General features: G+C 48.6%; 1 protein-coding gene across 2 annotated transcripts in view; it reads right to left on the reverse strand.

Moving 5' to 3' along the window:
• Nucleotides 1-20868, reverse strand: part of SYNE1 (spectrin repeat containing nuclear envelope protein 1) — a 1478055-nt gene that overhangs the window by 177144 nt on the left and 1280043 nt on the right. For both annotated transcript variants that reach the window (XM_069234720.1, XM_069234721.1), the window contains 2 exons: nt 19023-19181; nt 3391-3557 (listed from right to left, as the gene is read on the reverse strand). In XM_069234720.1, the coding sequence (XP_069090821.1) occupies nt 3391-3557; nt 19023-19181 (326 nt within the window). The remainder of the gene's footprint in view (nt 1-3390; nt 3558-19022; nt 19182-20868) is intronic.

The following is a 20868-nucleotide window of genomic DNA, read 5'->3' on the forward strand; positions in this document are numbered from 1 at the left end:
GGGGAAGCATCCTTTAGTATGTAAACTCTTGAGGAGTGTTAGACTGTCTCTACCCTTGAACCCATATACTGTACTCTATGTGGTGTTAATAAGCATGGCTCATATGTGCAAAAAGGCAAATACAAATGTCCCCCATATAAACCAATATGGAAGAAAAAGGCTAGACAGAGTGTATTGAGGAACCTAGCTAGTTTGCAATTCCACTCGACCGTCACAAAAACATCTCAAAGCAGAGCCAGCATGTGCGCCAAATAAATGGGCACCATCAAAAGGCATGTTAATTAAAGTGGCTGGAACAGCCTCTGAAAATAAGGAGATATGTAAGCAGGCACGGCAACATAGTGCCACTGAAGAGGCCATAGCCCTACCTACAGAGTCAGTGGTATCCATACCACAATGAATGAGTAATTTAGCTGCCTACTGGCGATCTTGTATCAAAGGGGCAAGATCATTCCGGGTATCATCCGGCAGTGATGGCAAGAAGTGTTACCATGAGTCCCACAATGAATGAGAAAAACGTTAAGAGCACACAAAGTATGTCGAGAGTGCAAAGCAGAACTAGTGGAGGAGAAAATACATCGGCCACAAGTTTCACGTTTTCTGGAATCTCTTTCAGATGGAACATGAGGGAGATAGTAGATATAATTTGATGCGGAAACAGCCTGCACCACCAAACTGCGAGGAGTAGGATGTCATAGAAGGCAGGCCGGATCACCAGAGGCTGGTTGGTGCCTAGGAGATATAGCCTGATTAATAGGGTCCCCTGTATCTGGCTTGGTCCAAGCCCCTAACAAAATGCCATGTAGGGCTAAGACATTACTGGCTCAACCCCTGTTTGCCTGTGATGGAGGACACCATTCGGAGGCTCAGTAGCCAATTCCACAGAAGGGAATGTCAGATCCAAAACTTCAGCAACTCTCCTCAGAATGTCAGCTAGAGAGGAACTCCCCTCCATAGCAAGCCAAGTGGGGAAAAGAGGCCACAGGCTGGAGAAGAGTCCAAGCCACTACCTGCCACTAGATCAGCCAAACAATAGCCCCCCATAGGAGGCTGAACATTATGTGAAAACCCCAACTCTTCCTCAGCACCTTCAAAACCATGTTTGTCTGAAGGACAAACGTGAGGAGACTCCCCAGAAAACTGAGGGAGAATGACTGACATGACCGGCACTGTACTCAACATCGACTGGCGCCCAAATGACACCGTCTCAACGTCAGAGGGAGAGAGGGGCATGACTTCAACCTGCGCTGCTGGTGGCGTCACTGCAGTTGGCTGATCTGATACTGGCACAGAAGGTGGAAACCCCAAAGGGCTGTGCCCCAGCGCCAGAAAGCTTCAGAAGCTGAATCCAAAGGCCTAACTGAAACTGAGGGAGAACCCACTGGTGGGGACACAGTCAAGGCATCTTGCACCTCCTTGGGGCACACATGTGATCCAGGGAAGGTGATTTCCCAGAGATAGTGTGAAGTGATTCATAAAATTCATGCATTTTGGTCAGAGTTGCCCCAGCCCGGGGACAGGGAGGGAAATAAGGGGTAGACTCAGGCCTCGAATCCTCATCTGAGGAATGGTGGGGAGCCGTGTGTGGTGAAGTCAGCAACTGCTGTGACTTTGAAAACTTGCATAGTGACTTACCGCATGAAGACGATGGAGAATAACGTCCACAAGAACGACTCCTTAAACAGCTCCGCGAACAGACCTTACTACGAGAAGGAGACCGAAGTTGATGGGAAGTCTGAGAAGGCTTGGACAGCTGCACTGCCATAAGCTTCATACGATGGTCCTGAAACACATTAGGCCAAAGTTGATGACAGGAGTCGCACTCTACAGAGTCATGGTGCTCACCCAGGCACCACATTCAAATTGAGAGGAGGTTCGTGGCTGACACTTATTATCGTCCACAGGACCCCCAGGGTTTAAACCCTGAAGACGTAGACAGGGAAAAGCACACTGTTTCGTCGAGGAAGATGTTGAAATAGGCCGAAAACCGTTACCGGATCCGTGTTGCTAGCGTGAAAAAGAATGAACTGACTTCGGTTTATCAGAGAGGAGGTTATATGGACTTCCTTGACGAGGATTAGCCACCCAAAGTAAGAGAATTGTAATATTATATTCTTAAGGTGAACCTTTACAAGTTATCTGTAAGTATGGGACACTTTTAATGTTTACTGTCCTAGGGTTATAGTAAGAGAGTTACATTACATGTATCTGGTTGAAACTGTCACAGTTACCGTCTTAGCTGCTGAGTTATTGCTCATCTGTTATAACACATCCTGTTTCGGGGAACAGTGATTTAAGTTGTTGTTTTTTCAACTCAGAAACAGACTCCAATAAACAAGAATGAACAGGACAACTGTTGGCAGTGTTCGCAGGAAGAAAGAGGGAGAATTAGCGTTGGCGGAGGGTATTAAAGGACAACGTTGATAGCTGATTGGACAATATGTTGTTTGTGTTCCCTGTGCTTCACGGGAAATTACGTCTTTTGGTTCTTTGTTCCTATTGACATAACACTTTTAATGGCTGCTGGTATGAAGAAAGTGAAGAAAGATCAGCCTATTCCTTGCCTCTTTGTCCTTAGAACTGAAACTTCCCATTACGATATTTAGGAAATTGTTCATTAACCAGCACACCTTATAGAGGCTGACTGGAGGAAAAACACAAGCAAAAACAGCAAAGGTAGGGTGAAACAGTTTCCCAAAGCCATTCAGATGACGTTTGTCCTAAGGTTTCTACTTCATTAAGTGTTTATCTTTTTCCTAATTGCATTTTCTCTACACAATTACATTTTATGTAGAGCACAAGAATACTCCTGCTATTGAAAGGGATAGGAACATCTATGTGGTAGGAGTGTTAGGTTAGGAGGATAAGATCCTCTGTGCCCTTTGGGCAAAGTTCTAGGGTAAGTGGTTCAGAATCCCACAAAAGTGAGTAAATTATTCTAAGTGAGCTATGCAGAGAGCTCACAAACTACGCCTCTGACTTTGACGCTGTGTGCACACAAAACAAAGCACTTTCAAAAGTTTAAAAGAACACACAGCCACAGAAATTCTGACCAGTGTCTGTAAGAAGTGTTGGGTTCCTCGACTACTTTGGAGCTTGAAAGTTGTCCTGATGTTAGTCAGAGAGTGTTCATTGATACGATGTTTTAGTGCTCTCTTCTACCAATTTTTATGGTTGCTAATGTTTTACTATGTGCTGGCAGCATATACTGATGGTTAGTTTTGGATGGCAATGCTTCTTGGCTTGGTAATTACCCATGCCGGAGTCTTTCACATGTTACCTCTGTTCAGGTGTCTGCTGGCAAAGAACCCAACATCTTTTACAGTGCAGTAAACTCAAACTTCACAAGTAATGAATGGTCGATCAAGTGCCTTTTAAAACTGTTCCTACCTTGCTCCAATCAGATCAAGTAAATGTTGCCATCTGTCATTGACCTTGCCAAGTTTGTAATCGATTTCTGATGCCTTGCTGTCATGGCTGGCTATGGCAAGTCGCTCTCCCATTTGCTGCAGCTGCAGCTTTTTCTCATGACCAATAGCAATTTCCTCTTGATAGTCCTAGGAGCAAAATTAACATCAGTTTTAAAAACAAATCAGTTCATACACGTCATTAATTACGATATTGAATAAAGAGAACAAATTACATCCCACCCCGACCTCACTAATCCTAAACTAGACAGTATGGAAACCCAAATATTACACCCAACACTATTCACACAAACCTGTTTAGAGTCTTAAAAGTATATTTTAGGTTTCTTCCCATGACAACATTCTTCCGTATGTAGTTTTCCCTTTCACAGCACTACTAAAACATTATTATGAGACTGCAGCATGGAAAAACAGACTAAGGTAATACTTCAATACATCAGAAAGAAACAAACAACTCAAAGGGCAGACTTACCTTTGTTTGCTAGGTATTAACGTATTTTTAATCACAAGACATTCTGCATATGTTTCTTTCTGGAGAACTGTGTGCCAAAGCATGCCCAACAAAATGATCGAGGCAATGTGTAAAACAGCTTGTATAATGACGTAGTCCTCTACAGTGGTCTAACCAGAGCAGACCGTAAGCCATGTACTAGTGCCTAGACACTAGTATTTCCTGCAGGTGTGAAGACTAGAACTAGTGCGGCTGTAATGGATGTGAATAACTTAATCCAAGGATCGAGATCTCTAACAAATCAGAGCACAACACAATACACTAGCCAGTGACCTATGCTGGGAATTTTGATTCCTATATAAATGAAATATGTTATGACCTACTGCCCTAAGCTCTCTCAAAACCCAAACCATATTTCAAAGTTATCACTTCCTACTATTTAAGTCACTGGTTGAGGTGCATTTTGGTATTACTTCACAAGCAAGGGGGGGTGTAGAGTTCTGCTTTGTTGTTTTTCTCGCTAATAAACAGTCAATGCATCTCTCACTTTGTGAGCGAGAAGAAAATGTAGGGACAGGGAGAGTTTTTGTTATAAACCACAATACCTGCAACACTGAGGTACAAGTTACTTACCTTCGGTAACGATATATCTGGTAGAGACATATTCTAGTTGCAGATTCCTTACCTTAGAATTTTCCCTTAGGCGTCAGACTGGATCCGGAGTTTTTTTTCTTTGATCAATAACCTTGCGCGTTGCTAGGTGGCGTCAGTCGACTATGGGGTGTCGTTGGCATCGTAGTTGCCGTGATGACATCGGGAGTAGTACACAGATGCTGCCTCAGCGCAGTGACGTCAGTTTCTTTTCACGACTTTCCACGCCAAAGAGCAGAGCCGTGAAGAACACTGAAACTGGTGCTCCTGGGCCCTGAATGGAGAAGCCCTGTCCCTAAGAATCAGTTTGCAAGCAGGGAGGATGGGTGGGTCGGTAAGGAATCTGCAAATAGAACATGTCTCTACCAGATATATTGTTAACAAAGGTAACTTGTACATCTGACAGAGACTTCTAGTTGCAGATTCCTTACCTTAGAATAGATACCCAAGCATTGCCACCCTTGGAGGTGGGCTGCGAACCAAGATCATACTAGAAAGTCCTGCAGGACCGAAAGACCAAAGTAGCCGTCCCAATGGACATGACTGTCCAGGCAGTAATGTTGAGTAAACATGTGCAAGGATGCCCATGTAGCTGCCTGGCAGGTATCCAGGACAGCAACTCCACGTGGTAACGAAGTGGAAAAAGCAGTTGCTCTGGTGGAATGAGCACCAATGTGGAATGGAAGGGGCAGTCTGAGTGGAGGATCAGTAGCCATGCTTAATAGCTCTGGATACCATACTCTATGTGCCCAGTCAGGAGTCACCAAGATGACTTGGGCCCGGTCGTTGCTGATCTTCTTGAGAACTCTGGGAATAAGTGGTATTGCTGGAAAGGCATACAGGAGGCCGGAGTTCCACTCGAGACGAAAAGCGAGTGCCGCCATGGAAACTCTAATGCATAAAACAGCTGACATTGCGCTTTCTCTGCGGAGACAAACAGATCTAACCAAGGCTCTCCCCACTGCTGAAAGAGGCCTTCTGCCACCTCCAGATGGAGACACCATTTGTGATTTGCTATGCATCGACGCCTGATTTTGTCTGCTCTGGCGTTCAGAGAGCCCGCCAGATGTTGAACCGCCAGGGTAATGTCCTGATGTGTCAGCCATGTCCAGAGGCGTAGCACCTCCTGACAAAGGATCCAGGACCCTACTCTGCCATGTTTGTTGCAGTACCACATGGCAATAGTGTTGTCCATGAACACTTGCACTACTTTCCCTTTGAGAGAGGGAAGAAATGCTTTCGACGCAAGCCTGATCGCCCAGAGCTCCAAAAGTTTGAAATGGAGCCGAGACTCCACCGGAGGCCAGGGGCCTCTGATCTCTGCCTCGCCCATGTGGCTGCCCCATCCCAGAAGTGAAACATCTGTCAGTATGGATAGATCTGTTTGGGGAAGGGAGAGCGATCTGCAGTTGACCCAATGCGGATCCGAAAGCCACCAATGCAGGTCTTTCGCAGTCCGCTCCGAGATCTGGACCATGTCGGAGAGATTTCCCTGATGCTGTGTCCACTGGAACTTCTAGTCCCACTGCAGAGCCCTCATATGCCATCTGACATGTGTCACTAGCAGGATGCAGGAGCCCATGAGGTCCAGCAGCCTCAGAGTCAGTCTCACCGAAACCCAAGACAGAGGCTGAAAAACCAAAATCATGCAGAGAATATCCAGGACTCGCTGTTCGGGAGGATAGGCCCAAAACTGCACTGTGTCCAGAACAGCTCAGATGAAAGGGAGCGTCTGAGAGGTGTGACTTCAGCACATTTATAGTGAAGCCCAGCGTGTGCTGAAGGTGGGAGATGACTTTCTGGGGTGAGTCCGCCTTCAACAGCCAGTTGTCAAGGTAGGGGAAGACTGAAACCCCCAACCTGAGTAGATGAGCTGCAACCACTGCTATCGCTTTCGTGAACACCCGAGGGGGGCTGGTAAGGCTGAAGGGGGATACAGTAAATTGAAAGTGCTTGTGACCTACCACGAATCATAGGTAACGTCTGTGGGCAGGCAGGATTGGAATATGGAAATTAGTGTCCTGCAAGTCCAACGCTACCATCCAGACTTCTGGGTCCAAAGCAGACAGGACCTGAGCCAGGGTGAGCATTCTGAATTTCTCCTTCTTGAGGAAGAGATTGAGGTCCCGAAGGTCTAGGATAGGATATAAGCCCTTGTCTTTTTTGGGCACCAGAAAGTAGTGGGAATAACAACCACAACCTACTTCTGGAATAGGGACCCTTTCTATGGCTCCCTTGGTGAACAGAGCCGCAACTAATGAACATCCGGAATATGGCTGACTGATGAAGGCATGGCGAGTGGGGCAGTTTGGAAGGGGAGGGAGTATCTGCAAAACCCACCTGTCCTTAGTGATGGATTGCCAGAGAGCAGGAGATGGCGAATCCTGCTGCCAACTGGACCACAGTGACGGACCGGTCTAGGAGGGTTTGGTGGCTGCAGCAGGGGCAGGTGTGGACTGGGCAGACATCTGGTTCCCTGTCCCACGACCATGTGGGATTCCGCGTCCCCAGCCATGCAGCAGCTGAACAAGGGTGGCACAGTGGCTGGGAAAGGGATGCAAGAGGGAGCCCCTTACGTGGCCAGGAAAGGGGCGAAAGGCGGACTGTAAGGGACGAGGGGCAGTGGAAAGGCCTTAGGGACCGAGCCGTAGCCCGGGAGTCTTTGAACCTCTCCAAAGCTGAGTCCGCCTTGTCTCCAAAGAGACGGGAGCCATCAAAGGGCAGGTCCATAAGAGTATGTTGGACATCCCCTGAGGAACAAGATGTACGTAACCAGGCGTGGCACCTCAAGGCCACTGTCGTCACATCTACCTAGAGAGTCGGTCGTGTCCAGCCCACATCTGAAAGTGAACTTTGCCAAGTCTCTACTATCGGTGACAGCTTGGGAGACGATAGCACAGGCCTCCTCCGGCAGCACACATAGAAAAAGTAAAAACGAGGAGATTTAAAAGTATTTCTCTTCGTTGCGCCATGCTAACACCACCCCAGGAGTGCCGTTAGTTTTTGGCACTGCCTCAGATTTGATTCCTTTTATATCTGGCGCTGTGTCAAAAGCAATGGGCGTTGCAGTGGAACTCACACAGCAACACCCATTGCATGCCCCTCTGCTGCAGAAAACTGCATCGGAGGGGCCCATATCTACAAGGCGGCGTTAAGCCACAGAAAGTGGCTTAGCGCCGCCTTGTGGATATGGTGCAGCTCACAGCGCCACCGGAGCATCGCTAAAAGTGACGTACTGGTAGCGCTAGGCCCATGTAAATATGCCCATAAATGTTTTAACTTGGGGCTAACATATTTATTTCACATTTACAAATGTAGATGTCCGTATGGACAAGCAGGTCTTCTAAGTGCAAAGTTTGAGGCTCCAAGGTCAAAGCAGTCTCTTGACAAAGCCATCTCGCAAGTCTCTAACTAATGCAGTACCCCCCAGCGACCAGGAACGCAGGGGTAAAACTGGATTTCCCCAAAACCACCCGAAAGGATGAAAAGAAGAAAAAGAAGACACCCAGAACAGCCTGCAAGGAATCAGCAATGGATTATCGAGGATGGAGACCTGTGGAGAGAGGGGACCAACTCCAAAAGTGTCTATGGAGTCCAGGGGGAGTAGGAGAGACTACCCACCCAGAGGTACCTTTTGGAGTTGGTCGACGAAGAAGGAAGACAGGTCAGCACTGCAGCACAGAATCTAAAGAAGAGTTCCTGATGCATGTAAAAGGTGTCCCACGCTGGAACTTGGATTGCAGATGGGTGTGGGTGAAGGATTTCCACCAGCAAGCCTTGGCAAAGGCAAATACGCAGTTGGAGGAAATAGAGGTGCTGCTGGGGTCGAGGAAGGTCCAGGAGGACTCTACCCTGGAGGGGGAGTCACAGGGGACCCTCCGTGCTGCAGAAGGCCCACAGGAGCAGAGGCAGCACCCACAGGTGTCCCACAGGACAGGAACACAGAAGTCGCTGAAGCAGCCCACGCAGCACCACAGAAGTTGCTCCTGCATTGCCAGAGGATCACGCAGAGGCCCAGGAGTTGCAGGAGGGAGTGCTGGGGGCTGGAGTTACAAGATGCTTGAAGCTCCCCTTGGAGGTGAAGCAAACAAGCCTTGGCAGCTGCAAAGCACGCAGCGCACGGGAGTGCTGTCTTGCGTGGAGTGGAAAGGACTTACCACAACCAAAGTGGGACAACTGGTAAAGAGGACTAAGGGGACCCCTCTAGACCACCACCCGTGATACAGGATCCACGCCACTCAGGAAGAGGGGAGAGCCACACAGCCAGTCATCAATGCAGCCAGGTACCTGCAGATGCAGGGGAGTGATGCCTCCACCCCAATGGAGATTCCTTCTTCTTCCTGTGCAGACTGAAGAGTCGCAGACTTCTGAGAATGCATAGCCCGGCAAATGTTGCAAAGCTGGCAGGAATTCTGGATACCATGTTGCATGAAAAGTCTTCCTCATGGATCTACAGCTTGTAGTTTTCCTGGAGGGTTCAGTCACGGTTCTGGAGGCCAGAAGTCGAAGCAGAGGTTGCATGGGAGTCCTGCTGGAATATTGCAAACTGAATCTAAGGACCCACCCTAGAGGAACACCATATATAGCACAAAAGGGGGCTTGGTCACCTAACCAGGTAACTACCTATCAGAGGGTGCCTCTAACATCACCTGCCTGGCCTGGCCACTCAGATGCTACCAGAGTTCCCTGCCAACCTTGTAATCAAGATGGCAGAACCCAGGGACCCTCTGGAGGAGCTCTGGGAACCACCCCTGAGGGGAGGTGGTCACTCCCCTTTCCATTGCCCAGTTTCTTGTCAGAGCAGGGTCTGGGGGTCCCTGAACTGGTGTGGACTGGTTTATGCACGCAGGGCACCAAATGCGCCCTTCAAAGCAAACCAGTGGTTTGGGAAGGCTACCCCTCCCAAGCCAGTCATACCTATTTTCAAAGGGAGAGGGTGTTACCTCCCTCTCCCAAAGGAAATCCTTTGCTCTGCCTTCCTGGGCTTGATCAGATCAAGCAGCAGGAGGGCAGAAACCTGTCCGAGGGGTGGCAGCAGCTGGGTTGCCTGGAAAAACCTGTAAGACTGGTGGTAGCAATGTTGGGGGTCCTCTAAGGAGCCCCCAGAGTGCATGTAATCATATTTCCAATACTTGCAACAGTACTGGGGTATGATTCTGACATGTTTGATACCAGATATGCCCTGGTACGAAGTTACCATTCTGTAGCTGGACATAGGTAGTGACCTATGTCCAGTACATATATAAAATAACGTTCCCGCACTCATAAAGTCCAGTAAATTGGGGCTTAAGTTCATGGGAGCACCTCTACTAGTGCAAGCGTGCCCTCACACACAGGTACCTGCGCCCTGCCTCTCTGTATGCAGTTTACAACCCAGCATTCTGTACCTTCTTTGTCAATAATGAAAGACTGGGGGCGTTGCCAAGCAAGATGGCTGACAAGATGAGTCCTTGAGCAGCTCCTTGTGGGACCCAACAATATCCTCCATAATCCTGCCAGGTACAGCATGTTCAACTGTATCTCTGCTGCTGAACGAAGAAAGGGTTGACTGCTGTACCCACCAGTAGGTTTTCGCCCAGCTCTACGTGCTCCTGGTGGCAGAGATTGAGCCCAGCTCGTGACAAGCCGACTAGCCGAGTGCAGCGCTACAACAAGGCGATGGATTCAGGCCGCCTGGGTCATGCCTGCGCTCTGGGAAAACAGAGACACTTGGTTTGGGGCCGTGCTGCAGCGGTGAGGAGTTCCCCCACAAGCAGATGGATTTGGGGTTATGGTGGCACTGGGGTGACCCCCACTCCTTTCATGTACAGAGTTAGTAGGTGCTGGTGAGCAGTGGAGGGCCCCCTTGGGAGTGATCGACTTAACGAAGTCTGGGCTGGGCTGCTGCTGGGGCCTTTTGACCCTCCAAGGTGGATGTGGCAGCCCGATCAAGGCTAGCCGTGAGGGCTGGTGGTCGAGTGCTGACAATGGGGACACCCCGGTGTTGCTACATGGAGACTGGAGGCAGCACAGGTGTACTCCCCTTCTGCCCCTTCAGGATGAGCATTGGAACTCGAGGGACAGTACCCGTTGATTGTGGGTACCAGTTATTGGAATCTGGAGGATGTCCGGTTTGCAGCTCAGAGAAAGGCATGATTTGAGGCAGGGCCAGAGCTCTGCGGGTCAGCTCCTCTCCCCTCTTGACAACTAATTGGCTTTTGGAACCTGGGGCTTTGCTGCAGTTTTTAAATTCTGGATGCCACAGGTAGTTTTTTGTCCTCAAGCAATCTGGATGGAAGGCGGACAGAATATACCTGAGATACACCCTGGAGGTCGGCATGGCATCGGAGGAGCACTGGAGCTGTGATGCGCAGTTGTGGCCCGCCGGCTAAGTGTCTTTGTGCGCAGTGATGGTGTGCCCAAAGGCACATTCCATATGGGGAAGGGGAAACTGCTTGGTCCCATGCCGGGGAACACAATGGAACACTATACAACCCAGACACCAGGTTTGCAGAGGCAGGCTCGCCAGGGGGGTACTTACAGTGATCATGCGTGGGAATCGGACTTTGAGGGGCCATCCTGAGCGGACACTCTAATGGCCCTTCAGGGCTCCTGTGTGGCACTGGAGGGGAATATTGAGTCTGTTTCCATCGAGGTGACCATCCTCCGCGCAGATCTAAGGAAAATGTCAGACAAGGTTTAGGCGGTGGAAGGGTCCACTGCCAAGCTCCAGGTGGGGTGGCCTCAATCAAAAAGTAGATGGTCACCAATACATCAAAAACTGGGGTCCTGGAGTAAACAGCTAAGGATGCGGAAGGGAGGTCACACTGCAATAATGTCTGCCTACTGGGTTTCCCTGAGAGAGCCGTGGGAAGCTTGATGGAACAATTTGTTGAGGGATGGGTTCGGGATACTTTGAAACCAAGCAACATGTTGACATTCTTTGCCCTTGAGAGAGCACAGAGGGCATTGTTGGTCCCTCCACGACTGGGGGAGCCACCACACGCAATCAAAACACAAATCCTGATTTACAAGGACAGAGATTGAATACTCCACGCACCCCGAGAATCCGAGAATGCCCATTATCAAAATCATAACATCTCCATATATCCGGACTACACTTAGAGAGTGCTAGGGAACTGAGTTCAAGAGAAAGATGAAGATCACATGGGACTCAAGTACATGCTTTTGTATCCAGCCAGACTGCAAGTGATCTCACAGGGCAGTTCTCACTTCTATGACTCAATGGAGGATGTCTGGAGGTGGTTAGAGGTGTGGGCCAAGGTGCCGCAGGACAAAGTGGGCTCCTGGAGGAATGGTGTTCACAGAGAGGTGGGACCGCACAGCCAAGATTGGAGGGTGGGAGGAGATCCTGAGAAGAGGGATGGTCAAGGAAATGGAGGCCAGGAGTCCATGAGGAATATATTCCAGGGAGATGGCACAATAGTGCTAAACTCCTCCACCGCTGGGATAGGGACCAAGGAGGACTCACCTGCCCTGATGATGGACTTGGAGATGAGTGACCCTGCTGCTTGACTGGGGGTTCCTGTGATGCCTTTGCAATCTTTATGAGAGGGTGGGGCTGGGGAGTGGCATGGTGGGTGGAGAGGATTAACCAGGTGTGTAGAACGAGTTATGTTTGGATTATTCTTTAGAATCCACATTAGTTTATCTGCATACATGAACATGGTACTTGCTTCAAACTACTGGAGTCCCTCCCAAATATTGTGGTAGGCCATGTTTGAGGAAGAGGGCTTAGGCTGTTGGTCCTGGCAGCACTGACAAGAATGGGCGAACAAAACGGTTTGCTGTTATGTTGTTTGTCCAGGGTGGGGAGAGTTGGGCAGTTTTTGATTTCTCAGCCCCTAGTTTTTAAGGGGTTTGGTTTGTTGTCACAGTGCATGTGCTGGTCCAAGGTGCCGAGTTTCTTAATTGGAGGGTCATGGGTAGACTTACTCTTTGAGGTAGTCCAGTCTGCGCCTGGGAGGTGGGCAGAAACCTGTAATGGCTGACTGTACAAATATAGTACATTGGAATGTCTGGGGCTTGAGGGGCTACACTAAGCGATACAGGGTCCATTTGTACTTAAGGCGCAATCAGGTCCAAATTGCCTGTCTGTAGAAAACACATCTGATAGGTTGTGAGGCTCAGAAGTTGGTGAAAAAGTGGAGGGGCAATTCTACTTGGTGACCTATTCCTCTTATACTGGGGTAGTGACCATCTTGATTGCACCTGGGGTGCCATTTTCTCATACCTACAGCGAAGCAGATACAGAGGAGTGCTACCTGTTGCTCAAGGGCACGTTAGATGGTAAAATATCACCACCTTAAACACTTACACCCCCAATGTAGATGATGGGACGTTTTATGGCGTGGCACTGGACCTGTTAGAGGGCAGTGTGGGTTCCCCAATACGCCAGGCGGGAGATGTAATTGTGTCCCAGATGGTGTAAGGAAATGCCTCCTTGGCATGGTTACCGCCTGACTTTTTGCCTTTGCTGATGCTAAGTTTTGATTTGAAAGTGTGCTGAGGCCTGCTAACCAGGCCCCAGCACCAGTGTTCTTTCCCTAACCTGTACCTTTGTTTCCACAATTGGCACACCCTGGCATCCAGGTAAGTCCCTTGTAACTGGTACTAAAGGAAAGGAAAGGAATCCAACTAATTGACTTCCTTAAAATGCCGAGTTAATAAAAAGGTTGTGAGAACTTCAAACCAGGGGTCCTGGACCCTAAGCCTCCCAATATTTGAAATGCTAGATGAAGTGGTGGTGAGTTCTCACTTGAAAAATCATTAATAATAAGCACAATGCCTCAATAATGGTTTATTTATATCAAGAAGAAGAAGTCAGTTCCATGAAATTATGATTCATGTTATTTTATAAAAAGTCTTTAAGCAGAAAATGAGTTCCAAAGGTCTGCAATTCTGTGGTCCAGTCAACCAGTACCAAGGTTGAGAAGATGTTACATGATAGTTTTCAATGGCGATACAACCAAGTTTGAAACGGTCAAGTGGCACCATTCAATGAAGGAACAGCCAACACGTGTTTTGCCCCTTATGCGTGTAGGCGGGGGCTTTTTCAAGGCCAAATCAAGGCATTATAAGGAAGCTTCTGACATCAATTGTCATTAATGCGAATAGTAATCTAGAGTGACGGTAAGCAAACAGAAAATCCGCCGAGGTCTCCCGCGTGTCCTGCGTTAAATCGCACTGACGCCGTCCAAGGGCCCTGATGCCAGGGAAGGTCTCTAAGGGCTGCAGCATGTCTTATGCCACCCTGGGGACCCCTCACTCAGCACAGACACACTGCTTGCCAACTTGTGTGTGCTAGTGGGGATAAAACGACTAAGTCGACATGGCACTCCCCTCAGGGTGCCATGCCAACCTCACACTGCCTATGAAGTATAGATAAGTCACCCCTCTAGCAGGCCTTACAGCCCTAAGGCAGGGTGCACTATACCATAGGTGTGGGCATAAGTGTATGAGCACTATGCCCCTACAGTGTCTAAGCAAAACCTTAGACATTGTAAGTGCAGGGTAGCCATAAGAGTATATGGTCTGGGAGTCTGTCATGCACGAACTCCACAGCACCATAATGGCTACACTGAAAACTGTGAAGTTTGGTATCAAACTTCTCAGCACAATAAATGCACACTGATGCCAGTGTACATTTTATTGTAACATACACCCCAGAGGGCACCTTAGAGGTGCCCCCTGAAACCTTAACCGACTACCCGTGTAGGCTGACTGGTTTTAGCAGCCTGCCACACACCAGACCTGTTGCTGGCCACATGGGGAGAGTGCCTTTGTCACTCTGTGGCTAGTAACAAAGCCTGTACTGGGTGGAGGTGCTTCTCACCTCCCCCTGCAGGAACTGTAACACCTGGCGGTGAGCCTCAAAGGCTAACCCCCTTTGTTACAGCACCCCAGGGCACTCCAGCTAGTGGAGTTGCCCACCCCCTCAGGCCGGAGGAGATAATGGCTTTTGGCGGCAAGGCCGGAGGAGATAATGAGCAAAACAAGGAGGAGTCACTGGCCAGTCAGGACAGCCCCTAAGGTGTCCTGAGCTGAGGTGACTCTGACTTTTAGAAATCCTCCATCTTGCAGATGGTGGATTCCCCCAATAGGGATAGGAATGTGCCCCCTCCCCTCAGGGAGGAGGCACAAAGAGGGTGTAGCCACCCTCAGGGCTAGTAGCCATTGGCTACTAACCCCCCAGACCTAAACACACCCCTAAATTCAGTATTTAGGGGCTCCCCAGAAACTAGGAACTCAGATTCCTGCAACATAAGAAGAAGAGGACTGCTGAACTGAAAAACCTGCAGAGAAGACGGAGACACCAACTGCTTTGGCCCCGGCTCTACCGGCCTGTCTCCCCACTTCTAAAGACACTGCTCCAGCGACGCATTCCCAGGGTCCAGAAACCTCTGAAGCCTCAGAGGACTACCCTGCATCTAGAAGGACCAAGAACTCCCGAGGACAGTGGCTCTGTTCACCAAAGACTGCAACTTTGCAACAAAGAAGCAACTTTGAAACAACACACGTTTCCCGCCGGAAGCGTGAGACTTTGCACTCTGCACCCGACGCCCCCGGCTCGACTTGTGGAGAACAAACACCACAGGGAGGACGAGGGAGGGCGACTACGAAACCGTGAGTAGCCAGAGTTGACCCCCCTGAACCCTCACAGCGACGCCTGCAGAGGGAATCCCGAGGCTCCCCCTGACCGCGACTGCCTGCTTCAAAGACCCGACGCCTGGTAAAGACTCTGCACTCGCAGCCCCCAGGACCTGAAGGATCCGATCTCCAGTGCAGAAGCGACCCCCCAGGTGGCCCTTTCCCTTGCCCAGGTGGTGGCTAGCCAGAGGAGCACCCCCCCTTGCCTGCCTGCATCGCTGAAGAGACCCCTTGGTCTCCCATTGATTTCTATTGAAAACCCGACGCTTGTTTGCACACTGCACCCGGCCGCCCCTGTGCCGCTGAGGGTGTACTTTCTGTGTGGACTTGTGTCCCCCCCGGCGCCCTACAAAACCCCCCTGGTCTGCCCTCCAAAGACGGGGGTACTTACCTGCTGGCAGACTGGAACCGGGCACCCTTTCTCCATTGAAGCCTGTGCGTTTTGGGAACCACTTTGACCTCTGCACCTGACCGGCCCTGAGCTGCTGGTGTGGTAACTTTGGGGTTGCTCTGAACCCCCAACGGTGGGCTACCTTGGACCCAAACTTGAACCCCGTAGGTGGTTTACTTACCTGCAAAAACTAACAGACGCTTACCTCCCCCAGGAACTGTTGAAATTTGCACTGTCTAGTTTTAAAATAGCTATATGTCATTTATGTGAAAACTGTATATGCTATTTTGCTAATTCAAAGTTCCTAAAGTTCCTACATGAAATACCTTTCATTTGAAGTATTACTTGTAATTCTTGAACCTATGGTTCTTAAAATAAACTAAGAAAATATATTTTTCTATACAAAAACCTATTGGCCTGGAATTGTCTCTGAGTCTGTGTTCCTCATTTATTGCCTGTGTGTGTACAACAAATACTTAACACTACTCCTCTGATAAGCCTACTGCTCGACCACACTGCCACAAAATAGAGCATTAGAATTATCTCTTTTTGCCACTCTCTTACCTCTAAGGGGACCCCTTGGACTCTGTGCATACTATTCCTTACTATGAAATAGTGCATACAGAGCCAACTTCCTACAGATGGGGACAAAGATCGGCACTGACACGACAGGGGACGATATCTCTCATGACTGGGTCACGCTCAATGGTTATATAAAGACTAGGGTTCCTGGATAACTGGTGCTCACTCCACCCACAGACACAAGAGTACAGTTGCCATTAATTCACAGATAATACATGTAGTCACCTGGACTGCCTACTCGTGGCTGGGGTTGGTCCTGAGCAGCTGCAAACAGTTGTCCACTTAGGGAGATTCCTCTCTGACCATGTACCGTTGCTGTCCCGCCTGCAATTGGGAGGGGATACTCTCCCTGTTAGAAGTTGGAGCATGTCTCCAGAACTCCTGACTGATGCAGTCTGTAGAGAGTCACTGGTGGATGCGCTCAACAAATATTTGGTGAACAATTGGGGGGTCTACCGCTACCAGGTCCACTGAGTGGGAGGCCCTCAAGGCGCTACTATGGACCACCTGCAGCATTAGGGGACAAATGGAGACAGACATCAAGGTTCTACAAAAGCGATTAGCTGATCTCCACAGGCAAGCTCTGCAGAGGTATGGGTTATGCGGGCTCAATGAATCTTGCATGCACAATGGGATACACCAGACAAATATACCCTTAAGGCTTATCATCAGTATTTACACAGAGAAGGGGGAATGAATCTGGGAGGCCTCTGGTCAGGATACTTAAACGTGAATAGGAGGCCCGCCTATACCCACCTCCAAACCCAGGGAGGAGGGAGAGAGGGGAACAAATGGTTGGTGATGAGTCATCAGGTTATCTTGATTTCCCTTGCGGCACATTTTCGGGACATCTACTAGGCTGGGGAGGTTTGACAGCAAGGCACTGTGGAGGCGTTCCGTGCGGTGATAGAACTACTGCGACTATTGCCTGATGGTGTGCCTGCCTCGGGTGGAGAGCTCAAACTTGAAGAATTGAGGCTGGCATTACGAGATCATAATAAATAAATAACCCAATTGGGGATGGATTACCTGTGGAATTTCTTCAAACTTATTCTGCACTACTCACGGAAGGACTCTTGGACATCTTTCTGGAGGCCCTTAATATGCAGAAGCCCATCATTTGCCTAATGTTAAAGCCGGGGGCGGGAGGGATAGTCCAAGGCCCCCATCTCTTCTAGACCATGATAAACTCTGAAGTCAAAATTCTTTGGAAATTGTTGGCGACTAGGCTATGAGGGGTTGTACAGGGATTGGTGCATAAGAGTCAGTGTGGTCTTTACCAGCTCGTAGCACAGCCTTCAATCTTTGTTGGCTGACCCATTTACTGCATGGGACAGCAGAGGAGGACCAAGACATGGCATTAGTGTCAGTCAACTCAGAGAAAGTGTTTGATATTGCTAATTGGCACTATGTAATGGCAGTATTCAGGGGATCGGACTCGGGATGGTCTTGAGGGATTGGGTGTGACTGCTCTACCTGGACCTCATGGTCCGTATCAAGGTGGGGGTGAAATTTTGGACACCTGGATGGTGGGGAGAGGTGCTCAGCATGGCTCTCTTTTGCCCCTCCTGTTTCCCTTGGCACTTGAACCCCTGGCGATTCCTCTGCATAAGGAGATGGATCTGTCCAGGAGCAGCCCCCATGTTTCCACATCTTCAAGAGCTTTCGCATCAAATCTGGACAGACATAGGAGCTGCTCCTCCTCATCCCCCACTCAAGCACAGTTTTAATCTAAAGTTTTGTCTGTGGCACACAGGACCCCATCAACCTGACAGCCACCCACCGTTTGGCCATGAGGAGTGCGAGCTGTAAAAACCTATAAGGAATCTTTCATTTTCTGGGTCTCACCACCACTCCCAGTAGGCAGGCTCCAAGAGTAAAGGGAATTGTGACTCCCTTGCCATCTCAACTCTAGGCACCACCTCCTTCCAGTACCCATGAACCTCATCACAGAGGCAGGAGATATGCAAAAAAGAGGCAGCCTCCTCCCACCATCATGCAGATTTCGCTGTCCCGTTGGTATCAGTCTTATTCAGCTTATAAGGCAGTGGTCTCCAAACCTTTTAATGCCACCCCTCTACCCCCTCCCTGTTGAAAAATAAAAATCATTGGGCCCCCCCATGGAACATTTCACACATATTTTATAAAGATGGCAATGTTTAAATAGGTTTAGACATATATAAACATTGCAGTTAAGTACTGTTACCTTTTTAAATGGTATAACATGTTTCTGCTTAAAACAAAACACTGTTATCTGTGTAATGCTTATTTTGGCCAGAGCCTGGCTCCCCCCTGAGATCACTTGAAGCCCCCTAGGGGGCCCACTCCCAAGTTTGAAGATCCCTGTTTTAAGGTGTCACATACATCTAATGAAGGTAGTTACAATACAATAGTTTGAACCTGGTATTACAGGAAAACATGATAACCAGCCCTGTAACATGGTCCCAACACTAGGTGTGCTCTGAATGAATGTTTAATCATGTCCCCTTTAAGTGCTGTTTGGAAGAAGGTAACCAGGTGTCTACCATTCCCTCATCAAAGTAACATTCCCCCAGTACCTGAGACGGCAGCAGCACTACCGAAAGCTACTCCACATTTCCTGCGCAGTGTTTTACAGTTTGGTCTACTACTCGCCCCCCACATGAAATGTTTCTTGTGCATCCTCTGATCCTTCTTCGTGGCCTTCCAAGTTGTGATGTGCAGTGATGTGAACAATATTCACAAATCATATATCACTGAATGGATCCGTAGTAAAAACACAATAATCAAATATAAGCAGTGCTTACTACTATGAGTAGCTCAATTCTGTCAGCAACCATATACTAGGACAACTGCGCTAGTGAAATCAAGTAAAACAAAATGGTGGTACCTTTCTGAGTTTCTCAATCATATCTTCAATGCTAATGTCCCCATTTTGAGACACCTTGCTCTCCATCTGGGTAAGCCACTCGCATAACTCTTTGTTTTTCTCACTGAAAATGACCCACTCGTTTAGTTTCTCGCTGATCTGTTGTCGACGTAAGGAAACCTGGATATTACAAAAGAGAAATACATTTAAACAGCAGAGTTGCTGTAATCGAATAACTCAGACTTACGATTAAGTATGCAGATTTGAAGGGTGTCATATCAGGTCCACAGAAACTCACTAAAAGTTGAATGCAACAAACACATTTATCTAATTCACAGAAAAACAGATGTCTTTTTTCAATAATGGCCTCCTATGCTTTTATGCAGGTAATAATCCAAGGTTTTTATATGGTGAGGTGCATTTCTTTGGAACAATTTGAATGTTACAACACAGTCATATCTGTTTTTGCAAACAACTTTATTTTGAAAACCTTTTTCTCATACTAACTGGAGCGTTTCAATAATTGTAATAACTGCTGACTGACTTTTTATTCTTTTTCTTGTTTTCTGGAACACCTGTGAAGCTTGCTCCCATTTGTAGATAGCTGGCCTGGTGTGTGGTGAGCATCTATGTTGTCATCACCTTATACCAGGTCCAGGTATCTACAATTAGTGAGGTGTAGTCAATGTCTAGGAAGCCAGGCTCTCTAGTGATGGCTGTGGATGAGCAGCCAAGACTTATCTAGGAAACATGCAAAGCTTATGCAATACCAATGTAGTCACACAGCACTTACACACATAAAAGAACCACACAGTGTTACAAAAATAAAAGTACTTTATAAGGGTAACACAATTAACAAAATACTATATAGGTAATACCCCAACTGTAGGTAAGTAAACACACCAATATCTGTACATTAGAAGTCAGGAATTAGCATAAAAGGCAATAGAAAATAGTGAAAGCAGTAATAAGTACTGAAGGTCCAAGTGGGGGACCAAACCATATACTACAAAAATAGAATGCAAAAGTCGAGGCCCCCACCCAAGGAAGTGGAATCGGTAGAGGGGAGCTGGAGGAACTAGGAACCCCAAAAGGTAAGACCAGAGTGCTCCCCAGCAACCAGAAAAAGAGAGGTAAGTACCTGGTGCTCCCCAAACCCACCAAAAGGACTTCAGAAGAGGATAATGCAAGACCCAGGCAAGACTGCAAGAAACCAAAGGGGAAGAGTGCTGGGGGCTGGGGCTACACAGAGCCTGAAGATCCCTTGGAGGGGATACCAACAAGCCTTGGTAGCTGTAAGAGACATCGTGCAAGAGGGTACTATCCTGCGTGGAGAGGCAAGGACTTACCGTCTTCAAAGTTGGACAGCTGGTAGAGGGGACCACTCCAGACTACCAACCGTGATGCAGGATCCACACAGCTCTGGAAGAGAGGAGATCCATGCAGCCGGTCCTGGAGGGTCCAGTTGCAGTTCCAGTGGCCAGAAGGAAGGGTAAATATTGCATAAGAATCCTGCTGGAATCTTGCACATCGAGTCTGAGGACGCACCCAAGAGAGAGACCCTAGATAGCCCAGAAACACGGATTGGCCACCTAGCAGGGTGAACACCTATCAAGAGGGGGCTGTGATGTCACCTGCCTGTCCTGGCCACTCAGATGCTCCTTGAGGCCTCTGCCCACCTTGGATTTAAGATGGTAGAAACAAGTGGCCACCTGGAGGAGCTCTGGGCACCACTTTCGGGGTGGTGATGGACAGGAGAGTGGTCACTCCCATTTCCATTGTCCAGTTTCGCACCAGAGCAGGAACCGGGGGTACCTGGACTGGTGCAAACCGGTTTATGCAAGGAGGGTACCAAATGTGCCCTTCA

Source organism: Pleurodeles waltl, chromosome 5, assembly GCF_031143425.1.
Source record: "Pleurodeles waltl isolate 20211129_DDA chromosome 5, aPleWal1.hap1.20221129, whole genome shotgun sequence".
Lineage (NCBI taxonomy): Eukaryota > Metazoa > Chordata > Amphibia > Caudata > Salamandridae > Pleurodeles > Pleurodeles waltl.